The sequence below is a fragment of the Rhea americana genome, unplaced genomic scaffold, assembly GCF_003343005.1.
Source record: "Rhea americana isolate MKP2758 unplaced genomic scaffold, rheAme1 scaffold_15, whole genome shotgun sequence".
In the NCBI taxonomy this organism is placed as follows: domain Eukaryota; kingdom Metazoa; phylum Chordata; class Aves; order Rheiformes; family Rheidae; genus Rhea; species Rhea americana.
The window spans coordinates 5,925,213-5,951,151 of record NW_028185594.1 but is presented as its reverse complement, the minus strand read 5'-3'; the positions used below and the strand labels follow the sequence as shown (position 1 = coordinate 5,951,151).

General features: G+C 42.6%; 1 protein-coding gene across 1 annotated transcript in view; it reads right to left on the bottom strand.

Moving 5' to 3' along the window:
* The window catches only part of SATB2 (SATB homeobox 2), a 125,317-nt gene that overhangs the window by 48,111 nt on the left and 51,267 nt on the right, over nt 1–25,939 (bottom strand). The window contains exons 3-6 of the mRNA XM_085299557.1: nt 25,392–25,518; nt 23,116–23,239; nt 18,063–18,165; nt 4,604–5,076 (exon numbers count right to left, since the gene is read on the bottom strand). Of these exons, the coding sequence (XP_085155683.1) occupies nt 4,604–5,076; nt 18,063–18,165; nt 23,116–23,239; nt 25,392–25,518 (827 nt within the window). The remainder of the gene's footprint in view (nt 1–4,603; nt 5,077–18,062; nt 18,166–23,115; nt 23,240–25,391; nt 25,519–25,939) is intronic.

The following is a 25,939-nucleotide window of genomic DNA, read 5'->3' as shown; positions in this document are numbered from 1 at the left end:
TCCACAAGAGAAGGGGAGGTTACAGCAATTAAGTATTTTGAAGGTTATACAGGAGTTTCCTACTTGCTGGAAATGGCATCATTAGAAGCACCTACAGTAACTAAACATGTCCTGTTTGCTGAGTAACAAGCTTTTGGATTCTCTAGTAAGGAGAATTAAATTTGTGGCACTGATTCTCTAAAGATAAAACAAAAAGGAGGCACAGAGTTTAGCCCAAGGAATTTACTAAAAATCAGTCTCAAATACACTTTGAAGGTTTTTGAAACCAAGCTTCAAACAAACCGTACAATGTCCGTTCTGGGACTTCCAGTTTAAATGCAGCCCTGGTCAAGCACCCTGCGCAGCGCTCCTGCCACAGAGCCGGTATCAAACCACCCGTCGGTATTTAGCCAGTCGCCTTTGCAGAGGGGGACACTGGTAGGAAYCCTGAACCACTTTGTTTCACATGTGCAGAAAACAACGCAACCATAGGTATTAGCACATACTGCTGTCTGACGCTATGAATTTCCAGCTTCTAGAGAAGATTCAGATGTTTCACATATCACGCAACTTCACCTCTCCTTCTTCTGACCCTGCTCCCTTCTCGCGTCCCCCTTCCCACACACACACGCATGCATACATGTGTTGGCCATTTGTTCCGATGGATTTAGCCTAGTTTGGATCAAAGCTTCCTCTACTTCATTTAACAGATTTGCTCAGACGGAAGGTCTCAGGGGAGAAATAATGTTCGTAAGGGGGGGGGGTTCAGCATTGAATATGTAGGTCATTGGACTTTAAAATAAATTAGAGAATAGTTTATCTATTAAACAAGCCTCACAGTACATATTTCATGAAGCTATACTTAATTACAGGCTAATGCGCACTACACAGCTACCATGAAGAAAGATTAAGCAGTGGCCCATAATGTAGTGATTAATACAATTATTAGCTGGCTGGCATGAAGCATCTATTATTTGGTACCATCGTGAGAAACAACAGACCTCTAGTTTTTGAGGTTGGCACTTCCTGTGAAATGCAACAAGCCCAAACATTTTCAGACAGAAATGCAATTGTGTCTGCACTTCCTGGGGACAGGATCCTCGGGAGGCAGCAGGGGAGAGCTGCTGGAGGAGCTGAGAGCAGACTTCAACCTCTACTTCAGGTGATTTTCATGTTGTTTCTCCACTGTGGACTTTTGGGAACATCTCACATCTTTTGCTGTGCAGTGCAAGACTGACTGTATCCAAATGACTTATTATTACTTGGGAGAACAGTCTCTGACCCAAAAAGGGAGACTGATATGAAATTAATTTTAGAATTAAAAATTGAGGAGAGCGAGGCATAAATATGTACCTACATTCTTTTGCTACAATAATGGCTCCTAGGGAAATGATGCACTATACATAAAATCGATATTAAGGCCCGGTAGTCTAATGGAACCCAGCTCTGAGATGACATTAATCTTTTATGGATGTTAAACACTTGCCTGTTCTGGTATCACTGTCATGGACTGTACAGTAAATGACATCACTTATGGAAGAAAGTTAGAAGTAGATTCTTCTCTTTAGCATAAAATTACATTTGTCTGATATCTTATCATGAAGCAATCAAAAATAGAAAAGGTGTTTTTTAAAGAAAAGTTAGAAAAGTTAGTGTCACCTAAGATACATGTCAGTAGAAGGACAGAAGGACTGACAAAGTAGGTGATATTACTACCCTGAGCTACAGACTTCGTTTTGTATACTGAACTTCAGTGTGAACTTGCCTGAGGACACATCATTACATCACATTTCCAGGAGAAATCCTGTCCAGGAAAGGTGCCTGAAACCTTTCTTGAAGGCCATTACCTTGGCATGTCCATCCAGTGCAGCTTAGCTCAGTGCTCCTGATCCACGGGCTCAGTCTGAGCCAGTACATGCATGGGAAGCAAAGCACCATCCAAGAGGCAGTACAGTGCTCTCTGCAGGGCTACAAAAGATAACTTCCTGCCACCGGCTTGGTCAGTGCTATTTAGGAGGTTTCTGCCTCACTCTTTACTGTGCAGCGTCGGCATGTCCTGAGAAACCATCAACATTTCAATCTGAAGCCACCAAACCTTTCTTTCAGCTGTCACTGCCTCCCTCACTGTTGAGGATGTCTGCAGGCAGAACGCATATGACTAGAATAGATTTGGCCTTTCTCCAGGGAAGCATGCAGGGGAGAGAGATGGATACTCAGCTGGAGTCTCGGGCATTGACAGTGAAAGCTAAGGCAGCTGGACAGTATCATGCTATTTCCCTGATAAGAGGTCTGAAACTCAGAGTGTGTCCTGGAGAGCTTCTGAACTGCACTCTGTGAATATCCATCTGGCTTCCAAGAAGACAGGATCCAGCTATCAGGTCTACTCTCAACAGAGAGGTAATATTTTAAATTCTTGCACTAAGAACAAATCTATTCCACTATCAAGATAGGTACACAAGAAATGTGGCCACAGCAGGACACTGTAGCAATTATCTTCCATGCTACTAAGCCAGTGAATTTTGTTAACACATAGATTTTCAAGTGCTTAAATATTCAGCATTAGAAAGATTCAGAAACAATTTTCCGTATCTTGAATAAAATCATAGCTGTATTTGCCCTCTTTGCCTATTGAACTGAAATGCTGCAGAAATAATCAGAGAGATGTAATAGCTGCTTTGAATGATGAATGTTTCTGGAGGGAGAGCTCAGCCAAGGTGTCAGCTTTGGTGCGTACCACTCTTTGAAGAACCTGGAATCCAGTGAAACTTGGTGTCCTAAGTCATAGGGGAGGTTGCAAATGCTGTCAGGTGTGAGTGGCCCACAGCCACCCTGAGCCACTGAAGTTGGGAAGAAAGCACATTTCACTCGCAGCCCGGTTCAGTGTCCTAAAGCCACTGGAGCTATGCCAGAACACCACAGGAAAGTAAAGAAACATACTGCAGCTGATTTAGTCCAGATTTCGGATTATCTATCAAGAATGTGGAACAATCTCTATTGTGGATGCTGCTGAACACCACATGCAGAGCAAAGCTGTGCCACCGCTAGAAAAAGGCCCGAGCAGTGGCTCTCGTACGCCTGCCTTTTCACTGCCGCCCTGCACAGGCAGCACGCAGCTCGGGTTTTCCTCGAGCTGCAGAATCAGAACCTCGCCTCCTTTTAAATGCTATGGCAGAACTGCTGGTTTAACAGGCAAGTTGTAAGACAGCTTTTTCATTTGGGGATCAGCTCTTGGTTTATTAGGAGACTAGAGTACTACCAACCCAGCTCTCCAATCTGGCTAAAGCAGGGCTTTATGTTCAGTGACAGTGGCAGAACCCTCACCGGTAACATTACTGCTGACCTCCTGCTCAAGTTCAGAATATGTCATCCTGTCAATACCATCTACCTTGATTATACCAGGCTTTATACACAACAGGTTATGATCCCAGAGGGATGAAAAGCTTTTCCAAATTAAAAGCAGCATTTTAAAGAGGAAATACTCATACATTCCTATGTAGTTTTCATTTGATATCCTCAAGGCTAACCCCAGAACTCGAACTCATGTTGATTGAAAATGAATGTTTTTTCTGAGTGCAGCCATCTTAYGAATTTAATGGAAGAAGGGAAGTAATAAACATGTGCTCCATACTTTAATTAGTTCCCTCATAACATGGCATTTCCAAAATGGCAGTGCCAAAGAAAATCATTAATCCAGGAGAACAGGCAAAAGCACTGTATGGAACAAGGGACAGACCTCCCCGAGACACATACGCACGTGGCCCTTGTTTTTTCTTGTTGGTAAAGATTACCTCAAAGAGCAACTCTGACTGCACAAAAGAAATTTGTACCAATATTTAAATATGAAACCACTTTCCACTCCTTAAGCCTTATTACAGAGTACCACAGACTAGAGATCATGCTTTGTATGCTTTGAATGGTATCTCGCAGCAGGACAAATGTAAATAGCCTGCCTTTCCGAGAGTGCACTCACCGGGGTATCCAGGTGCTGGGCTGAAGTTGATACTATCTTTTGAGTATTTCAACATCCGAATTTCATTACTTGAGTGAGAGCAATTCTGTCAGATGTATGAAAGCAAACATGATCTGCTGCAAATGGCAGACACCTTTCCAGCAGTCAGTCAACTCTTACACAGCCAGCTGGCACCAAGACAATCTTTCAGCTTACAGACACTTTTCTTACGTGCTTCTTGGGTCAGCAGCCTCTGGCATCAACCTTGGCATTAACAGTAGATAGTATGGAAGGAACAGGGGAAGTGGCAGAAGCCCCAAGATCCCTCTGACTCCCACAGCCTCTTGTTACCTCTTCCTGACCATGAGGCAGGAGCAGATGGGTAAGTTCATAGCCAGGAAGAGGAACCGAGGGAAGAGCTCACACAAGCTGAATTACCTCTAGAGAACAGAGCTCAAGTAACAGCACTGGGCTGACCAAATGCAAACAAAACTGCTGTCCCAAGAAGAAACTGTCTTGTTCATTCCCAACAAAGAAACTGGGAAAAAGAAAGGGAGGGTGATCTGACCTATTTCCATGGCCCATCTCCTGCCTCGATCTGCAACAACCATGAAGCCCGTAAGAGTCACAACTTTGCCCCCTCACTCTGCTTGGTTATAGAATAGAAATGAATACCTGTGTGCGGTTGAATGCTACTCTTGCAAAGACAGCTTGAGACACACTGGCTCTCTTCAGCTCATCTCTGACTTGCTGGTAAATATCTGGAGAGACTTCCACCGATGAACTCGATGGCTCTGGTTTGACAGCTCGAGGGATGGGTGGATGATTCAAGAACTGTTGGTTGATAGCTTGAGGGTGCTGGTGAGCCAACAGCCGGCTGACGGCAATCTGTTGGTTTATCAGATGGGCCATTGCTATCTGCTGCCTTACCAGTTGTGGACTGAGCTGAGGCGACAGGAGCCCCGGGTTTATCATTGTCTGCATCGTTGGCACTTGGTTTCGGATTGGAGTACTGTGGTGAATCTGGCCATGAGGAGACTGTTCGTTAGTTTTTCCCAAGGTTGCCAGCTGGTTGATATTTGGTAAGTGCATGGGACGCTGGGCGAGAACGCAATAGTCTGAAAGGTTTTCTCTTTCCACTCTTTCCACTGTTAAAAAAGAAAAATCAGTTTGCTGTCATTTCAGTCTGCACTTACAAGAGGACTGTCAGGGTAAGGATTACTGCAGGTGACTATACACAACAGCACACCCACTTTACATTGCAATCTGCAATTGCATAAGAGCTCCACAAAAACATATAAGCAAAAGCAGCACAGAGGAAGAACAACAGTAATCAACAGTCTTTTGCACAGGTTTTGCCCACTGCGTAGGAAGCCTCCTTATCAAACAGGTAGCAGGATCCCTCTCCAGCCTCATTTCCTAAAGTAACAAGCTCAGACATTTCTGCTCATACTGTCAATAATTTCTGAATCTGTTGTCAAATTGAATGAATTCTCAAAAGGAGGTGAATGGGAAAGAAACCAAAGTTGGGGGTTCAGGTGAGGGAAAGAAACCCAAATTAGTACCCACTCAAAAAAAAAAAATCCAATGGAAGCTAGACCATTCCTTGTGCAGCTCATGGACCAACTTCTCCTAATGAACTCAGCAACCTTATCTTTCTCCCACAGACTACTCTGCATTCTGTGTGGACAGTTATCTGGTGACATCAATTCACCTGATTGCTCTACAGCAGAACCAAGCCCCTTGCGTGAAGCATGCTACAAAATCATGTCTGCCCTCAATTCACAAATGACAAAAATTTAGAGCAATGGTTTCTAATTACTTTTTTTTTTTTTGGGGGGGGGGGGGGAGGAAGGGGTAAAGTGGCCAGGAGGAAGGACACAATACTCTCGCCTCCTGTGCCTTCATCTCACCTTTCCATTAATATCCAAAGCCTCACCACTGTAAGTTTGCCGTGTCAACTTCACAGAATACTGATTTTGACAACATCCTATTCACTGACTTACGGTGCTGGTTTTTATGGCTTCACACTCTTCCAAAAACCTTTGTTTAGCACAACAAAGACTTGTGATTCTTAAGTGACACCAGGCTGCAAAAAATGAAACACTACAACCCAAATACATATCCTGTAATTACATATGTAGATACATGTTGTCCCTTTTGAATACCCTGCATCAGCAACACCACAGTATCTTTTCATGTAAGTGCAAAAGTAAGTACACATACTACAAAACTACATGTCCTGCAAAATGTAATACTTGAAACAGGAAATTAAGTTTAAAAGTACAGAAATAAAACTACCACTTAGGTAACTGTAAGCAAGCAGAAGTCACTGTACACTAGGTTGCAGGTTCCACGGTGACACAGGGATCCGACAAGAAGTGTTTGGGGACCCAGAATCATGCAGCTGGGAGACTACTGCCTCATCCTTCCCGTGGTTTCACCAGAGAACATGCTAGGATTTATTTCATGAGTGTCATGATACTGTGATAACCTGTGCAACGATTAACAACCGTACAAGGCTTTGAACCCTTTCTCTAAAGCTTAATCTGTATAAATCTTTGAAGCTTTACACAGCTAATACTCAGGACGACAGTTTAGAGAGGACCTTCTCTGTTTCCTTCTCAACAGAGCGGACGGCTCTTTCCACCTTCCACAGCTAATCCCGAAAGACGAGGGCTGAGCTCTCCCTGGGGGGAGCGCCACGGCCTGGACACCCACGAGCACACACAGTTGCTCTACAGCTGGCACCCCACAACATCAAATGAGTACTGAAGTCTACAGCTAGGTGAACAGTGCCCAGGATTTTTTTTTTTTCTTTTCATGAAAATTCTTGGTTTTGGTAAGAAGTTTTAACTCCCTTTTCCTGATCTTTGGAAGAAAAATAATCCACAAAATCTTTAACCTTCGATAAAGTAATTGCTTAGAAAAGGCTAAACTGAAACCTTTTAAAATAAAAATAAAAAAATTAAAATCTTTTAAATAAAAATCAAACATTTCTTAAAATTCCTGTTTTTCCACAAAAGCCAAAGTTTCGACCCTACTAATTTTCCACGGAGTTTATTTGCGCAGCGCGTTTCAGCTACGTAACTCCGACCCGCCGCCCCGCCGCGAGCAAACGGCCGCTTTTGGCACCCGACTCGCAGCCTGCTCGGCAGGCAGCACAGTATTTCACTTCGCTGAAGACGCTGAAAATCCCTCTCAAGGGGGTCGAACGGCCTGTGGGGCCCAGGGGAGGGGAGGGGAGGGCGGCCGTCCCAGCGCCGTGCCCAGACCGACCCGGGCCGCCCCAGCCTCTCGGAGGCGCCAAGCCTCCGCCAGGAACGCGCTTAAACTCTCAGAGCTGCCAGCAAAGCCAAATGTGATTACTCCAAGGGCGCAGGAGCTACTCGACGAGCAGGAATTAATCCGACACGAATAAAATAAAGATGTTGTGCTGTATCCGTGAAATAATTAGAGTATTATACTAAAAGCAAATAGAATAACAGACACGTTCAGTCTTCAATCGCACCCCTGGAAAGCTAGAGGCCTTACACCAGGGGTTTCAGGAGAGCTGAAATCATCTCTGAACGATTTTGTAGTTTAAGAAATTCACAGAGAATAAGTCACTGAAACCAGCAAATTGCTACTTGTTAGAACACAAAAACAGTAACCAAGTGTTTTTGAAAACTTGTTGAGAAATAAATATAAATAAAATTTACTTCTGGGCTGAACCGTATTTGCCAAGTTTCCACCCACTCCTGACTTCAGTGCCAAGTTATAAACCCCTATAAAAATAAAGTTGAAGATGAAAAGACTGCCAGGCTGTTAATCTCTGCAGTGCTACTTGGAATTACCATATCATGGAGACATCACCCAACTTACTTCCATAGGTGTATTTTTCCCCTATTATCAGTTTACTTTTTCCATCATATTAGCAATGCATACATTCCCAATAAACAAACCAGATTCTAGTCACTTCAACCACTTCAATAATAAAAGGTTACCATTAACAGTTACACTGGATGGAAAAAATGTGCATTACTCAACTCCTCAAACTCTCCCCTTCCCTAGCACCACTACCCATATCAGATTCCCTGTTGTTCTTCATGACCTAGGAATTGGTGGGGCACTGTGGGGCCAGGAGAGAGGCAGTCCTGCAGGAAGGCTGTGATGGAGACTGGCACTGTCTGGGGAGAAAGGCCAGCTGCTCTGAGAAAAAAGGCATGCAGGAACCACAAAGTTGCTGCGACACCAATGTTCTGCCCCAGATCTTCTTCAGACATGGCTTTCCCAATGTGTATCCTCTGCTTTCCGTGTTCCTTCCCCACTACAGTTTTATTCTTGTCCCTCTCATCTTTACTACTGCCCCACTCAACTGGAGATCCTTTAGAGCATCCATGAAGGCAGGAGCTGGCTAGTACCCAAATACATCTGATACAGCAGCTGTGAAGGCAGAGCAGCAGGAATGTAAGCAGGGAAGAAGGAGCTCCATGGGCTTGTGCCATCTGTGTTCAAGTCTTGTGGACAAACCTCCTCTGCTAGTGATGCCTGGGCTAGRTGAGCAAAAGCTGCTCCAGAAGGCTGTTACCCACCTCCCATCAGCAGTGTGGCCATAGCAGTAGACTTGGAAACGTTCCCTCTTGCCCCCCGCGTCRTGCTGCTTGGTCATACGATTCTCTAGCTCTTTGCTCAACGAGCTCTTGCAAGCCAAAGCACAACACAGCCCCTCTGTGTTTCACAGCTCCCTCCTGAAGCCAGGCACCATGTCAGCAGAGGCCAGGCGTCAACATCTGGATGACAGGTACTGCGCCCAAGCCCAGCGAGCAGCACGCTAGGATGCTGCCTGTCACCACCTCTACAAGGCAGTCAGAGACCAACATAATCCCCAGAATGGGAGCAGCAAATTGTCGTATTTCAGTGCTCCTTTCTCTTATAATGATTACCACGTGTGTCAATGTATTTCAACTTCGTACTGAGCTAGAAACTTCTTGGATACAGCACAAAAGCGATCCAAAGCACTCTTCCCCTATGTGATACTCTTAACCTCTACCCAAATCTTCCTTGCACAGTCAAATAGCTGACACAGTCCGCAGCACAGTAACTTGGGGTGGTCCACATGCAACTTTCCATTTGAAATAAAACCAGCTCAAGAGATTTAAAATAAGATTTATTTCTCCACCTTCCCTTCCCCTCACCCTTTATTTTCACTAAGTTGTTAATAGAAACATTCTGACAAACAGCCTGTGGGGTATTTAGGGCTTACGAACAGCACTGAACTGACTGACAATACTGGAGACCAAATTCCTTAGTGCGCACAAGAACGAGTATAGCAGGGAGAGCAAGAGCTGAACATGTCTCCTTGTGCTACACCACAACAGTGATAGAGGGGACCTGCCAGCACCCAGGACCCAGCAAGTCCCAAGCTTTTCAGACACTAGGCAATACACAGTAGACTCGYTGCCTCTAACAGAGTAGGAAGAGGCTGGTAAAAAAACTCTTCCCTGCAGAATTGCCATGTTTCGGTCGTGACAGGATGTCACCACCCCAGGGTTGTGCTCCAGCACTACAGCTTTGGAGCTTGTTGCTTTATTTTACTTATTATTTAAAACCTGGTGATCATAAAAGCCATTACTAGTAGTGGCAATGGCCAAACAGAGTTAGCTCAGGCCAGTGCAGGGAGAGCTCTGCTTGTGAAGTTTCACATGCCCTGTGCTAAAAGGATCTACCATTCCTGGTGGCTTAGCACCATCCTGCTCACTGGAGCAAGGCTCAGACCTCGGGGCTCTGCTCAGAGGCCCCTGCTCCGAGACACGACACCACCATCCRTCTCAGGGAGGCAGGACTGCTGCAGTACACCGAGAGGGTGCCCTCTYGCTCCCGCTACGTAATTATAAGCTACCACTCTGTAAATAACAGAACCACTCCAGAGCACAGGAGGTGCTTTTAAAGTGGTAATTCTGTATCTTTTCATCTATAATTAGGATAATTACTTATTTCTTTTAATCACAGCCCACTTAACCACTTCAGTGCAAGGGGCTGGTCTGAGGAGTCTCATTTTCATTCAACATCTAATCTTCATATTTACCCRAAGTCGTTCATCGACTTCATTTACTGCCTGATCTCTGGCTGGGCCGTTTACTCTTACAGTCAGGACTGGAGAGAACACAGGTTGACTGGAGGGCAAACTTGATAATAAATTGTAATTTTTAAGGCCTTTCTTTTCCTCTACTTCTGCAGCAGGGCWAATGACCTCAAAACAGCTATAGACCATATACAAAAATTGTTTGGCTGCCGGCTGCGGGTAGCAAAGGCCTTTATCCAAGTCTAATGGAAAACAGACCGGAAAGGCCATTGTCTGGTTTTGGTTGTGTTGCAAACTGCAGTTCCCACCAACGCATAAGTCACTATTTTTGTATTTGGAAGAACCATCATTAAAAGTGGGTCTTTGATCAGCATCAGTGCCAAGTGAAGCGAGGAGAGTGAACTAAAAATCTTTATACGGCTGAGCCTCTCTCGGTCTCTTCCTAAAAACTAAATCCAATTTGTCCCTTGGGGCACAGAGATGCTAACATGCTTTCTGTCACTTCCGCTTGAACATAGTAAGCCACAGTCTTCCAATGGACTGACCCTGCACCTGCACTGCTGCCAAAASTGCTTGTCAGAAAGGAAGAATTTAGCCCATCTTATTTTTAGATTATTTGGGGGCTACTGTAAAGGTTAAAGAGGGCACACAGTAGTATGAACTCAGTACCTCAAAACCACGTTAACACTGCTTGTGGATAGGACATGCCAGGTCCATGTGGTGGAGAAAGGTGCTACAGAGAAGATGCTGTAGTGACCACCGTGGTCTACTGTATAAATACTGGTCATGTAAAATGGAAAAGGAGAAGCAGGGCAAACCTCACTCAGAACTGTCCTACAGGAACACAGAAAGTGCTGATTTAGATGCACTGATGGTCTCATCTGGTATAAAAGCATCTCCCTCCCTGCCAAACTATTGTGACAGATGTCTGTCCTGCTATTTAAGTACTAACCGTCTGTGGGCACCTCAGGAGGGAGATGCAGATCTACCAGAATACCCCAGTCAATTGTGCAATCCCTCTTAGAGGTAAGTACGGATCTCTTCCTGGCTCCTARCATCAGAGATGATGAAAGGAATGAGACAGAAGACTATCATCATTAAGAAAGACATATAAACCCTTCAGATCCTTGGAGCGAACAGAATTCAGTTGYGTTCTCAGAGATGCAGTGAACTATGCACTCTGTGAAATCCACATGATCAGAGAGAGTTGCACTAACAGCTTTCAMGCCAGGAAAGTTTATATTCAACTTCAGGTTTTCCTCCCTTTCCAATCTAATTTCCAGTAATGCTTACTTTCTCAGAAGTCCTCTCCTTTTGAGCTGTAATAMCCTTATTTAGTAGCACACAAAAAATACTTTTTAAATATGAAGAAAATTCATTTTGCAATTTTGGAGATTAAAAAAAGATTTTTTTTTTTTTTAACAGAATGAAGACTATTCTTTACTCACTAAGAATTCAGGAGTGGCTGAACAGACCTCCCAGCCTTGGTGCACAACTGGTCTTCACTGGAAGAAGCATCTTGCTATACTTGGAACAGGAGACATTTTAAAACTCTGAAGTTGAGTGAGCGACATTATTTGAGCAGGCTCAGTCAGCGTCTCTTAATTAAAACAGAATAAAATCAAGCACTCATAAAACCTTCTGCATGGCAGGGACAACATACAGGGGACAAATGACTAGGCAGCTTCTCTGCAGAAAGGCTTTCCACCTTCACTACACTGACACGTGGTCCCTAAAGCAGCAACGGCTGCAGCTCCAGTCACATGCATGTGCAGGACATGGTTTTTGGCTAATCCAACATACACCTCTGCCATGATGTATGTACATAGGAGTGAGAGCCAAAATAGCCAAAAGACAGGAAAGACACTACACAAAGCTGAGATTCATGCACACATTTACTTTAGATAAAAATTAAGTTTAAAGGGGAAAAAAAGGATGTTTTTATCCTCTTTACACAGGGGAACAAGCCAAGAGGCCAACACTTCACATAAAGCTCCTGGAACACACTGCAGTGGGTAAACTGTTTCTTAACAATACACATGCACAGATCCCCCAACCTGGCACTTAACATCAGGGACGACGATGAAATTCAATTGCAGGTGTGGAAAAGAGAAGACAGGGGTCCATAATTCTTGCTAAAGCTTAACAGCTCTAAGTTTATATTTAAAAAGAGAGATTCTACTTTTTTGCATGACCAATGTAAATCAATGAACTACTGTCCTCATAAAAGAGCACAGCAATCCGTGGCCTGAAAGGATGTCTCTGAGTCAGAGACCTTCAGGTCCTGCATGTCTTCTAAATTCTGAAAATATTGCCTGTGAATGATGTCATTTTCTTTCCTTTTTTTTTTTTTTTTTTTTTAATAAAAGGAAGTGAGGAAAGTCCTATTTTAGCGCAACAAATAGACAATCAGGAGTATAAAAGTAAGCAAAGAAAAAATTATAGTAGTATCTAGAGCCACAAAGCTGACCTAAATAATCCTATCTGGTTTAGTGCCAGAGTTACAACTAATATTCAAATAAGACAAGAAATTATCTCCTCTTAAATAACCTAACATCTCTACTTTAACAGGTTAAAGGCTCACGGTCAAGATGTATATRCACAACGATATATGCATACATATATAAATATATAAAATCTATTTACATAAAAAACACATGTATGTCCATACGTACGTATGAWTAAATAGGGTATTCTTATAAGTCAAAAACACTGCTTGGGAAAGAGCTTGTGTGTCTTTTCATGAGGCTTCCACAACATCCGYGAGGAACAATTCAAAACAATTCAGAACTGTTCATCAAAGCACATAATGAAAATTTTCACCAGACTCACACTGGCATTATCACCATGATGCAATTGTAGGTTCTCTCCGCCTGGGAATAACAAAGCTGGAAACCCTTCAGAATCCTGTTTCTAACCTCTCTCAACCTGTAACGGCCTCTAAAACACATTAGAAGAAAAACAGATTGCTCTGTCTATCCGTTATGGGAAGTAAGCAAACATACTTTCAAGAATAAAACAGCACACAACAAATCAGTGATAYTGGAAAAATCCAAGAGCAGCCAAAGCAGATTCTCATTTTAAGGAYGCTATAAAAGCTTTTTCTTACAGAAGCTAGTTCCTGAGCTATTGAAATAGAATAACCAAGCCCTCCTCCTTTAGACTGAGAAGACTCATCATTCCACAAAAACTCYGAGACAGCCACAGTCTCAAAACTCACATCCACAGAAAAGCTGTATTTTGACAGTCACTGATGGCAGGAGCAAAGATGAAATGTCCTTATTTCCCAGACAAACAAAATATGTCTTTTTATTTTTAAGTTCACAATATATTTATTTCTCCYTTCTCCCTTCCTAACCTCCTCCACTAAGCTAGGCTGTGTCATCAGGCAAAAAGAAAAGATTCACACCAGGGAAGAGTTTCAGTTGTGAAAGAATTTTGATATAGTGATAGTCCTTTTGATAAAAATAGAAAGCATGTCACTTGGGAAGTGAAATAGCTATTGAGAAAAAGACAGAGCTAAAAAATAACCAMAACGCTACAAACCCAAGATGCTGGGCAGTGCCTAAGTCACTGGTACAAATTTGACCCTTGGACAATAATTTGAATTGCCTGCAAAAGTTCTGGAATACTTCTCACCAGAGATATGTATTTTGGCATACAGTTATCTACAAGGCCTTGTTTTTATTTGCACATCTATTTGTTAGTCAAATTAAGAACCAATGCAGGGCTTTTAAAGAAGCCCAAGCACGAAGSTCAACAGGGCTTGGTACCATTGGCTTGGCGACCATGCCTGGTCACAGCACTCCCCTCCTCGGGGCCTCAGCCTCTCCATCCCTAACACAGAGGCGACGAGAACGGAAAGCGCTTTCTGTTGAGAACGCTGAACCAACCTTGAGTGAAAAGGAACCAACCTGGAGAGAGCTCTCTGCTGGATCCTGATGCAGGCTTTACAGCCTCTACAGAAGATCATTTGTTCAGAATAAAGATCACATTTTCATATCGTTTTCTTTGCAAAAGTTTAAGCCAAYTCTTTAGATCCTGAATTTCAACAGTGCTAATGACCTTCTCCCAGCTCCTGTGAATTGAGCCTCTGAAAAGACCAGTTGCGTGGTTCTTGGCCTGGGAGGAGTATCCTGCAGGACAGGGCAGGAGAAAGGCAGCCTGACAACTGCTGGACTAACCCACCTCTGTATGACTATCATTAGAGCATCAGAGCTTTTAGTAAAAAGGTGGAACTGTGATTCTTCTTTCAAGTACGTTTCAATATACTTAAACTCTGTCACATATGCAACAAATTACCAAAAGGCCTTGCATCCCTCAAAAAAAATTAAAAACAAAGTTTAGAAAAGCTTCATATAGCAATCCTTAATTCACTCATGTTGCATATTTTGAACAAAACTACCACACAGACTAGATAGCTTAGTTACCACCCAAACGATTACACAGCTCCATGGGGGAAAGCAAAAGTTCACAGAAGAACTGTTAAGCGTCTCCTTTCCTAACTATTGTACATTTTCCATCAGAACTACGTTAATGTAAGCACTMTTTCAAATACATGTGTGTGCTCCAAGGAGATAGGATAAAGTGGACATGCTATTATAAATTTGCTGGTGTCCTCGCAGATATCCCAAGTGGTAGGCTCCGAGCCAGGAGGAGACCGAAAAGCCTCCATGTCCACACGGCTAAATTCCCAAATACATCTGCGCACTAACTCTTGTACCACTGAGTAAACTGTGAATGTCTTAATGCCTTAAGGGGCTGGGGCGGAGTGGGAGAAAAAAAAWTGAGCAGAATTTTATTCTAGCATGGTCTTGACACAAGACAAAATAACCACGCTGAGCTGAACTGACTGAAAACTTTTTTAAATTACAAGCATAAATAGTTTAGCTGTCTTTCCAGTGAGTTCAACAGAATGCGYACTGAGAATGTTTGCTTGAGATTTCATACAATTCCTTTTGTATATAGCGTTTACATCTGTTGCTAATGATATCAAATTATTGATTGTTCACTTTCTTATATTTATTTAAGCATTAACTATATACTGTGCAACCTGATGCTTTTCTTTTATTTTCCAGAGAACTTTTTATTTTTGCATGGCTTCAGTTGTAATTACTTTGATCTTCCAGAGTGCATAATTATTTTGCTGTTTATTTATTTCGATGAGAAAGGAAAAATGTTTGACCTAGGAGATCTATATGTGGCAATTTGTAACAGAATCACATAGCTTATGTTTAGGAAATCATGGTTTTGATTAAGAAGCAACCATTTAGTTCCCACTGTTTTATTAAAACAGACATTAGTAGATAATAGGAAACATATTTAACACTGTAGGCTGCATTTAGTTTGCAACATCAATAAAGCTATTTTGAAGCCCCTTCCTATTTTGCATTTACCACAGCTCATGTGAATTGTTCTTTGCTTTTACTTTCTAATAATCAGCTCTAGACTTAAAACATGAACATGGGTGCTGGTCCCAAAGACTCCAAATTACAACTCTACCCAAACTACCCAGATTACAATCCCAGAAGTGAACTGCTGCATCATCTTCCCACCTTTATGAAAAACGTAACACTATTCTTCATTARAGAGATGTGTGATGGTTGCAGCATAGAACCAATTCACTGACTTTGCTATTAAATGAGCTGTCCTGTACCAATATTTGGCCATGGAACYGGAGCAAAACAACATGAAAAAGGAGGTGCTGAGAAACTAAAATCAGCCAGAGAAGCGCAGAAGGCTTCCTGCTGCAGGGGGTTTAGATTACCGCCCTGAAGTCCCATGGCTGTTTATTCTCTATGCACCAATGTACCTGCCATAGCTTCTTTGTTTTCTCTCCCACTCATACGCTTGATGAATCAACACTACTTGAACTGCTTTATAGCAGCTTGTGTTTACTTCACACATACCTTAACCTTCCTTTTTCTCCTCCTACTAACACACACATACACTTCCAAACAGCAATGACTGGCTGTGCCTCTTTGAATAGCACATACACAGAGTTATCTGRCAAACTCTTCAGGTTTGGATCCTTGACCTCTTGATTGAGGTCTCATTCTGCTTTTACTGCACTTAACAATTTAACTGTGCACTTACTAAGTAAAAAAAAGCAAGAGTTTAAAGAATTCRGTGCTCTGAGAATGGAAGAACATGGAAGACAGCAGTGTGCTACAAACACTCAGCAGCTGTAGTGGCATCTCCACAGTTAAGAACACTACAGTTAAGGGCTTCCAGTGCTTCTGCAACTGGCACTACACCCTTGCCCAGTTTGGGGGRAAAAAATCAACAAAAAAAAGTCTTTTTTTCTCCTAGAAGAGCCAGTATAAGCGAATGGCGATGACCTTGAAGCTGTTTGATTCCTTTGATTGTTTTTTAACCATGAGGATATGTTAGAGCACTTTGAATAAAATTCTTTTATTAAAAGACACCATCTAGAAAAAAGAACCACTTTTGAGTCACACAATGGCAATTTAGAGAGAGAAGAAACTATCCAGTTCATTTGGCACAAAGGTAATTGTGTACTACAATGTCCAATCAACATTTTTACCTCAAGTCCAAATAAGCAACACCTCAGCTTCCTCACATACACTATCACCCCACTTCTGCCTGAACGATCTTCCCTCCAGCCAGAAACGATTTCCCCATAAAACCTTCTCATCTTTGTAGTGAAAACCCAATTGCTGCCCAGCGCAGGCCTCCGAGTCGCACAGGGACATGCCACCCTGCAGCTCCTGCGAGCCACACGCAGCAGAAGACACCCAGTGGCCTCCAGGCTTGTTCTCACATTTTATGCAGGTTTGTTCCCTGCGTTCCTCCCTCGAGAAGCAGCCTCTTCGTGCTACTCTCATGCAGATCACTGGTCTGTCCTGTGGCAAGTAAACAAGCAACCTTTCATGTCTCATGTAGCCCAGCTTTTTAAGAGAGACTGCAAACTCTTTGAAAGATGCTAATCTTCATGTGACTAAAAATACAACAGCTTCTCAAGGAGAGGACATTGCCATATCTCTGCATAATGCTTGTGAATCCTGGTATGATCTGCCTAGATGCTGAAAGGATCACAGGCAGAAAGGAGAAAATAGCTAATGCCTCTTTTAGACCATGAATCTCTCCGTCAGTGGTGTYACAGCAAGACAGGCCATGAAAAAAGCTGTCGGCTGGTAAAGCTCATTTGCAAGGGCAATGGCCATTTGGGGGGAGGAAAGGCGTGCACAGAGGAGCCAACTGGTATCGCAGAACTCGMTGGAGAAAATCTGGACTATGCCAAAACTTCTGCTCAAAGCGCATGTACTTTCAAACAAAAACCTAGCAAAATAAWGGTCCCGTATACACTCAAGCCCCTTCCCAAAGGAAAAGATGAATAAAAGAACAAACTAGGCATGACGGATGCTTGTCCCATCACCTCGTGCACTACTGSAAGGTAAGCAGACATTTCAGTGGCGAGACCAGGATGCAGAACTTGCACAGAATAATTTTACTGCCTTGGGCACTCACCGCTAAGCCACTAATACAACCCCACTGTAGAAGTAATAGAAACAACAGCTATTTTCAGCTGAACCCTCAGTGGGTGCAGCAACATGTATTTAGCAAYTTCTCGTAACAACCAGGTATTAAATGCTCCATCAGTATCCAGATGCCGCATGACAGCACATGGCAGGAATGCCTCGACACTTTGCAGTATTTCAAACAGAGAGCATGGGCACAGATAACTTTGGAAGAAGCTTTTAGCTTTCATGAATAAAATACAACTAAGGTAAGTTACATAGCAATTTAACTTTTAAGTCTTGAGCGACTATATTTTCCAAAATGTTTTAGTTTAATTCACAATACAATTCATCTTTCAGCACAGCTAAATGGGATATTGCAAGTATGTTTTAAGTGGTCTGTGTTTTCACATGAGCCTTGATTGCRAAGTACCAAATTTAATTTCAGATGTGCTGTGACTGTGCCCTCTTTGCAGACATATTCACTAATATCATTAAGGCTAATTAGCACTTTTACTTAAAGCAAATAATCTCAAACTGTCAGCAGAAGTTCAAGAACTTGGAAAGTAACAAAAATAAATCAATTTACCTTTAATCTTCTTGTACTTTTTGTACCATCTCCCAAACTCCTGGCACTTGGTTGCTGACACATTGGCATAGTATGTGCTATTTACAATGGATGAAATCATACTCTGGAAATAAAGAAAGAAATACAGAAGTGTTTTAAAATAACTTGCACAATTAAAAATCTTCCAGGGAAAGTGAACAACAATGCAAACATACACTGATCATCCATCTGTGACTTCAGAACCAAAAGTAGTGTCCGATGAGTACACAAAATGTTATTCTCCATTTTATACCCCCAGGCATAATTATTCTGGTTCACTAATAAAGCAAAAAAGATGCAGCATGAACCTAGACTGAGGTCTATAGCTCAGGTTGGGTTTTTCTTCCACTGTAATTTGTACTTGTGATACCACCAAACCTGGGCTCCCATTGCACAACAACGGGCGGCGCCATGCCGGGGAGCACACGCTCGCAGCACCCGGGCGAGATCAGGCATGAGTTAGGGACCACATCCTAAAGGTAAGATTAGATGCTTCAGCATGCATAATCCAAATAATGCTTTTCAGATGTCTCTGTTCTGCTTCCAAATGCAGCAAGGCCACCCAGCCAAGAACGGGAGAACATCCGTGCTACTCACTGCAGAACAACAGTTAGGCAAATGAGTTAAATTAATATAATTTATAGAAACGTGTGATTAGCACTTGCGTGAAAAATCACCCAAAAGAGAAATTAACAGCRCTATTCAGCGAAGGGAACTACTTTCTCCTTCTCYGGAGATCTTCAAGGCCYKCCTGGATGCAACCCTGTCTAACATGCTCTAGGTGACCCTGCTGAGCAGGGAGGTTGGACTAGATGATCTCCAGAGGTCCCTTCCAACCTTACTGATTCTATGATTCTACACATACTACACTACAGAGCAACCAAAACCTGCAACAGCTCAACAAAGCTGAAACTTCACTTGCTTAACTACCAGCCCTCTATCTGCTCTTTGTGGCTTCCCGTGAGCAACTCTTGCACACACCGAGGGAAGCAGYGAGGAGCAGAGCTACTTTGCAGCCYCTGATATTGATATGAATGATATTTTATACCTGGGATGCTTCTGCCCACCAGGTGGGAAAGAGTCTGGCTACTGGTAGTTTTTCCTTTCTTTTTTTTCCCCTCCCTTTGTCCATCCTGTAGAGGAAGGACCTTTTTACCAATAGCTTGCCTTCCTTTCCAGCCCCTTAAACCTTCCAGGGCCATACCGCTCCCAGCATGCGTACAAATTCAAGCACAGAAATACAGTYAAACACCATGAAGACGCAGGAGCCACTGCACCTCCTCCAGAAATGATACTTCTCTTAGGCTCTCCTTCCTCACTTGCATCAAAGCTCAGAAAACGCAGCGGCACGCCGTAGGACCTTTCCGCCCAGCGGCCGAGACGTGAGAATTAGCGAGCTCTCCCGCCTGGAGTGGGCATTTATCGCAGGTTCAAGCCCTGGCCCACACGCCKCTGCGGGCACTTGGGCAAAATGGGATCTCAGCCATTTCGGTAAAGCTGCAAGGCTTACACACTGGCTTACCCAATTAAAAACAAAAACACCCCCTCCCTCCTCCAGATTTATCCAGCCTTCTACCCAGAGCACTGCAACACCACAGGACGCCAGCTGTTTCTGAACTCACGAGTTCTGTGGACTTGGAAAAAAAATGTGGGCAAAACTGGCTTTAGAGAGACACTTGTTATTCCTACAACAACTGGATGACACAGATTAGTTTCAAAACATAATTTCACTTTCAGTAAAGAGGTTCTTCTGGCTTTTCACTTTAACTTTTCTACTTGAATGCCACTATGGCGCACTGCAGTAGATTCTGAAAGCTATGAAGTAAGAGCCTTTCTACAGGGCCACTTTAATTTCTAAAACTGAGATTCAATTTTCTAATTAAAATCAATAATTTGAGACATAAACCTAGCATTGTGGTAGTCAGCAACAATTCCTTCCCCATAAATCCTCCCTTGTTCGAAGTCACTTTACCAAGCAGCAGTAAGCACAGCAGGGATAGCCTCTGCCGAAGAAAATTTTTTTACAAAGTTGAGCTACCTTGTGTTTTCTAGCATCACTTTAGTTAAATTTTCTCCATCTAGGGAGGGTGGAAAAAATGTTTAGCTCTGTGTATATAACAATTTCATTTTTCCATTAGTTTTTCCAAAATCCTCTAGCTCTACAATAAATTAGCATTAGTGAAATTGGGGGCCTATTAAATATCACAGACTAAATTAACCCATTAATCTTTATTTGAGAAAGCCAAGTTTAAACTAAATAATAAACTGAAAGAGAAATTTCCACCACTGGTGAAAAATCCTAGGACAGATTCTCAGCAATTGCTTGGCAAGAGATGGGGTTGGGGAAAAATCTGTAATAACTTTCAAACTATAAAGAAAAATATCCCTCACTATTAAACTAAAAGGAATCCCAAGGGCATTTCTGTTAGAAGTCTTGATAAGTCTCTAGAAAACAAATACTTCTTCAGAAGAAACTGGTAAGAAAAACCATTAAGTAGTCGTAAATTTCTAAATAATGTATATTTTTCCCAGGAAAATATGTAAGGAAGGAACAGATTACACTGAGTAGCAGATATGTTTACTATGCATGTGGCCATGACAGCCACATGGATGAAAGCTGCCCACACCAGCAYCTGAGGAATATCCACGTAAAGAAAATCCAGTGCAGTAAGTTCAAGGAGGAAAATATGGGGAATGGCCTTACCCCAAGAAATCTTGCTCCAACAAGGAGACAAAAATGCATGGGTAATGTTGAGATGAGTTACACACCACATAGGAAAGATAGAGGGCTCTATGCAAAGATGGAAATGCTGAAATAATTGGATTTCCTTCCCCCATGCACACTTCCCCTCTCCACCAGCCACCSCCAGCTTGGTTAACTGGGATTTATTTGTTTGAACAGCAGCCTTATGCTGAGGGCAGCTAAGCTGCAGCCACATAATACACCTAGTAGAAAAAACAGAACAATTTTAAATCAAAGTGAATGATTGCATTTCCCATTAGTGGCAATCAGAAGGCCCATCTGGGCTGCAGGGAGAGCTCCTGCACCGAGAGCAGACGCTGGAGCACGGGTGCTGGCGGGAGCAGGAGCTCCCCRCGCTGCCCCTCTACTTCTGTACTTGATGCACTGCGAACACATTAATAAACAGCAACATTTACTCTGCAGTTCAACTCCTAAGAGACCACTCTGTAATTTGCTGCTGTCAATAATATATTAACCACAAGGGGGTTGTAATGACATTTCACATTTGGCACGATATTTTTTTAAAACTGATTTGGGAGAAGGAATTGTATTAGAGGCATATTCAGATGATGGTAATAGACAGCTCCTATACAACCTTCCATTGTATCTTTTGCATTCTGTGAGCCAAAACAAAAGCAACCGAAACTTTTTACAACAATTAATAATAATAATAAAAATAGTAATGATAGCAGCTGCATTCTTACAGTCCTGATYCGGGAGTTAGTCTCTGCTCAGCAAATGTCACTTGTACTTGTGCTTAAAAGTAATAAGCAAGTGCAATTTTCTGTGGAATAATGTCCCTTTAGCTTCGTCCACTAAATAACTACCAGGGCAAGGATTCTTGCTCCTACAGACCAGCCATCAGTGATCTTGCTAATACGTTTCAGACTGAGGTTATGGAAGGAGTAAACCAAGTGCCGCATTTCCACCCGGTGGCTTTGGAACTGGAGGGGGGAAGGGGAAGGCCTAGACAACAAATGAATGTCTGCACATGAAATGATTCGTAGTTTAGTTACACTGGATATTGAAGAAGACTGGGCAGAGACAGCCACATGCTGCAATCATCATTAGCTGACCAGATTCCATAGAAAATCCTATTTACAGAAATTACACTTAAACTGTGTGAAAAGAAAAATACTTTCTTGTTTAACACACCTATGCTCTATGCGCATCTAAAGTCACCAGTATTCCTTCAGTAAGTAAGGCAAATAAATAAGGCTTTTCCTTACATGGTCTTCCCATTCCTACTAGTTCTGCAGACCTAACATGATCAAGGAAGATGACAAATATTTTCTGCTGGAAAGTGATACATACCAATTGCAAAGACCYAAATTCTGCTCTGCATCACACCTCTGCAGCCCTGTGCCTTCTCTGGAGTTGTAAAATAGAGTGACAAATTTGTCCCGGTTACAACTGAAAAAATTTATCTGGTACACAGAGTCTTTGGATCATGCATTAGAATGCAATACAGGCAGCAACAGAAGAACAAATTTTGAATATGGGTCAGCAAAAGCAATGGATTTTTATCAAGTAGGGGTTACTGAGATTTGGGCTTTTTAAGGACAGAATAGACAGATTAACCTAAGATTCTACTAGTTTTGAAAGGCAACAGATTTCCTGCTTCTAGTAAAGTTACTAGGTCTGGGTGCTGAGGTGTTTGGGTTTTGAGAGAGGCAAAGAGGCCCCAGTCATAAAAAATTTATGAATCTCTTGCTATAAGAATCTGAAATACAAATAGAGCTCATAATATCAGTAGGAACCTCCTCATGTCTTAGATACATCACTGCTGTTCAAAAAGCAGTCAGGAAGAATGAGACTATGTTTTGTTCTTTTTTAAACATAATTACATATACATTCTAGTCACTTTTCTCCTGAAATTAGGGCACTACCGTTGCAAATGCATACATTTTACCACAGTCAGACTGGTAAGAGCTACCCATGGGGAGCAGTGGGGAAGGTAGGCCTCTGCTGGTGGGAGGGAGTCTCTGTAATTTTGTATTTTAGGATCTGCAATGCTATTGCAAAATGTGTAGATAAAGGTCTAGATGAAGAATTTACGTCCCTCTGACCAGCAGGATAAAAATCAACCAATTCATTTATAATTTTTAACTGGTGACCCACAAATAAAACACAGTACATTCTTTTTCTTATTAATTAGCATTTCTCCTTTCTAAACGGAACAAGAAAAGAGTTCAATATTTCTGGAATTGTTAGACTAAGCACTTTACTGAACAAATACGAACTCTGGATCTCGTAAACCTGGCCTTCCCTAAGCCTGCTGAAAACACTGACCTGGGAGAGAGGGCATTCTTTGGCTAGTGTGCTCTGATTCATCTCTTTGAGCAGTTCCTTTAAGGCATTGCGAACTGTGGCGTGGTTCCACTGCTCTGCTGGCAAGTCTTCCAACTTTGAACAACTGTTAAAATAAAAAGCAAAAAGTAGATAGAAACATCACCTGTGCAGATACTTCCTCCTTGTATACCAGAGCCCCAGACCTTTGAGCAACCAACACCACTCTAGAGTTCCCTACTCAACTAGTCCTTCAAGGTGTGTCTCCCTCCTCCCTCCTCCCCCATCAAGCCTGACACAGGAGAGAGGTAGTTCAACCAGAAGAATGACAGTACACACCAGGAATAGCAGCTAATCCTACTAATGATGTTATTATGTATGTGCATATCCATTTCCTCTGGGGCCTGGTAGACAGTAAAGAAGCTCTGTGTAAAGCAGGCCACAGAAATGACTGGAGAAAGACATCCTCTGTAGACAGAGAAAAGTAACCAGGCTGGTATAGAAAAATAAATACATATGTTGCACGAACAAAATCACTAAACAGTACAGGCCCTCAGTGTGTAGMGGCAAGGCTTTGCGCAGTAGGTCTGAAAAATTATTCTGATTTTATACAGGTTCTTATACCGCCCTCATCACTGGGCACTAGGTATCTGAGAGCCTTTCAGAAATGCATTAAGCCATATGCCCAAGATCTATCCCATGCAGTTCTTTTTCACTTTCATTCTACAAGAACTGCATAGCCAGTGAAGCCTTCCTCTCCATGTGACATGTGCTTCTTTTAATTTAACAAGCTCATGGTCTGTGTCTACATACCTGGGGACAGACCCAAGGAGCACACCAACACAGCACGGAAAGCCTGTCATTGTCATTCACGCTAGAGAGATTTAATGCACGCTTTGCTATCAACGTCTGAGGTAGGTCTGCTTTCTGCCTATGCAGGCTTTACCCTCCAAGTTGAAAGTTCAGCTGTGCTTGAGGAGTTCAAGTAGTCAATGATCATCTTTATCTCAAAGTTTCAAGCTTCTATTTACACTGCATCCAGCACTTTGAAGATAAAGAAGGAGACCTTGATCTTGGGCTGATAGCCTCTGGTAACACAGATGTGACAAGAGGCTAGATGGTCTCCTGGTAGCTCATGTGGCGGAGGACATGAGTTACTACACTCCGGTTTTGTAGAGGCTAGAGGCTTTAGAGGCTAACACACATGCTGCAATGGTTTACTATAACTAAAAGATGATAATGGTATATAAAGCTAAAGGACAGGCCTGTTAGCAGGAACCAGAAGCCTCAAATGCTATCAGAGATAACAGGAAAGAAATGTATCTGTTTGGGAGGCTAGCATCAGTGAGGCACCAACTGYTTCCAAACTGACCTGAGCAGTTGGTGGGTAAGCACCTGCCAAAGGACACTGATACTCTTTCAAATAGACTTCTGTCCTGTTCAGGCTGAGCTTCAGAGAACCATGGGCAAATTATTGTAGGCTGTCCATTATTTTTACCTCTCTCCCCTGACCCGGTCTGGGCACAGAACTACAGCAGACTGTGCAATATATGCTCAGTGCTCACTAACGCTCCTGGGGAATGCCACGGGCTCCCAGTGGCTGCCCATCGCTCCCTACATACACATCAGTAACCATCTCAGACCTCTTTCAAAGGCCAGTAAAGAGAAAGGACCAAAAAAAGGTGCCTACAGGGGGAATAGGGCAGCTTGGTGTAAAAGCATCAGGAGCTTTTGCTTTGCTGATCAGAACTAGCAATCAGGGAAGGAAAATATTTTCAAGAGGCCAAGTGGAGCTGCAGTAAATGTCCTTGCCTCATTTTCTTGCCTTTCTGCTGGAAAGACCACTGGAGACAAAAGGGAAGTCAACAAAATCCCCTTCTCCCCATCACAGCAACCAGTACCAAAAAACATGGATTCTCACAGTGCAATCCTTGACAAAAGGCAAGAATTTTCTTTTTCAGACACAGTAAGGCCTGGAAGACCCACTAAATCAAGGACTGTGGAAAGGTCTACTTTTAAAGGCCTCAGACCTTTACACCATTGTTTGAGTTCCCACCTCTCTCCTATCTGCTACCATACTGCTGCTTCTGAAAACACAAAATCAGTTGGACCATGTACCAAAAAGCTGCCAGGTGACCAACCGTTGTCTTCATTTTTCTTTTCATTTCATCAAAAGCCCAGAAATTAATGAAGACAGGATGTGCTAATCTCTGTAGTAATGCTGTGATCGACGGAGCAGCTCAAAGAATAGAGAAGGACAGATGTTCAGAAACACCCACCTTTGTAATTGGATTTTCAATGTCACAACATGATAGACATCTTGTAGCATGTCGGCTACTGTCGCATCTGGTGCATCAGTCACATAACTGAGAGGGAGGGGATTCCACCTCCCAAGCTTGATTATTCCTGAAGAAAAAAAACACAAAAAAAAMCCACTTTATATTTTATCAACTGTTTACTAAACCCTTTGATAAGTTTGTCTGTTCAGGGCATTCAAGACTTGTCTTGAGATTTATTGCAATCTTGCTAGAAAAGAGGTTTTATGCTGACTCTTGAAGCAAACCATGGAGAAGAGTAAGAACAGATTTTAAATTCCTAGCAGAGAGCTGCTGACATGTTCCTGGTTCTTAAATTACTTTGAAGCAGCACAGGATGCTTCCTCCCTTCACCTCTTTCCTCATCCCACTAAAGCCTCATTTTCTAAGTTAGAACACGCTTTAAATACTTTACAGTCTTGATTTTGTAGCCTTCAAAACCTTTCAGAAAATACATGCATCATTTTAATTTGAACAAGAATATTTCCACGTGTAGGTCTCGGCACACAGTT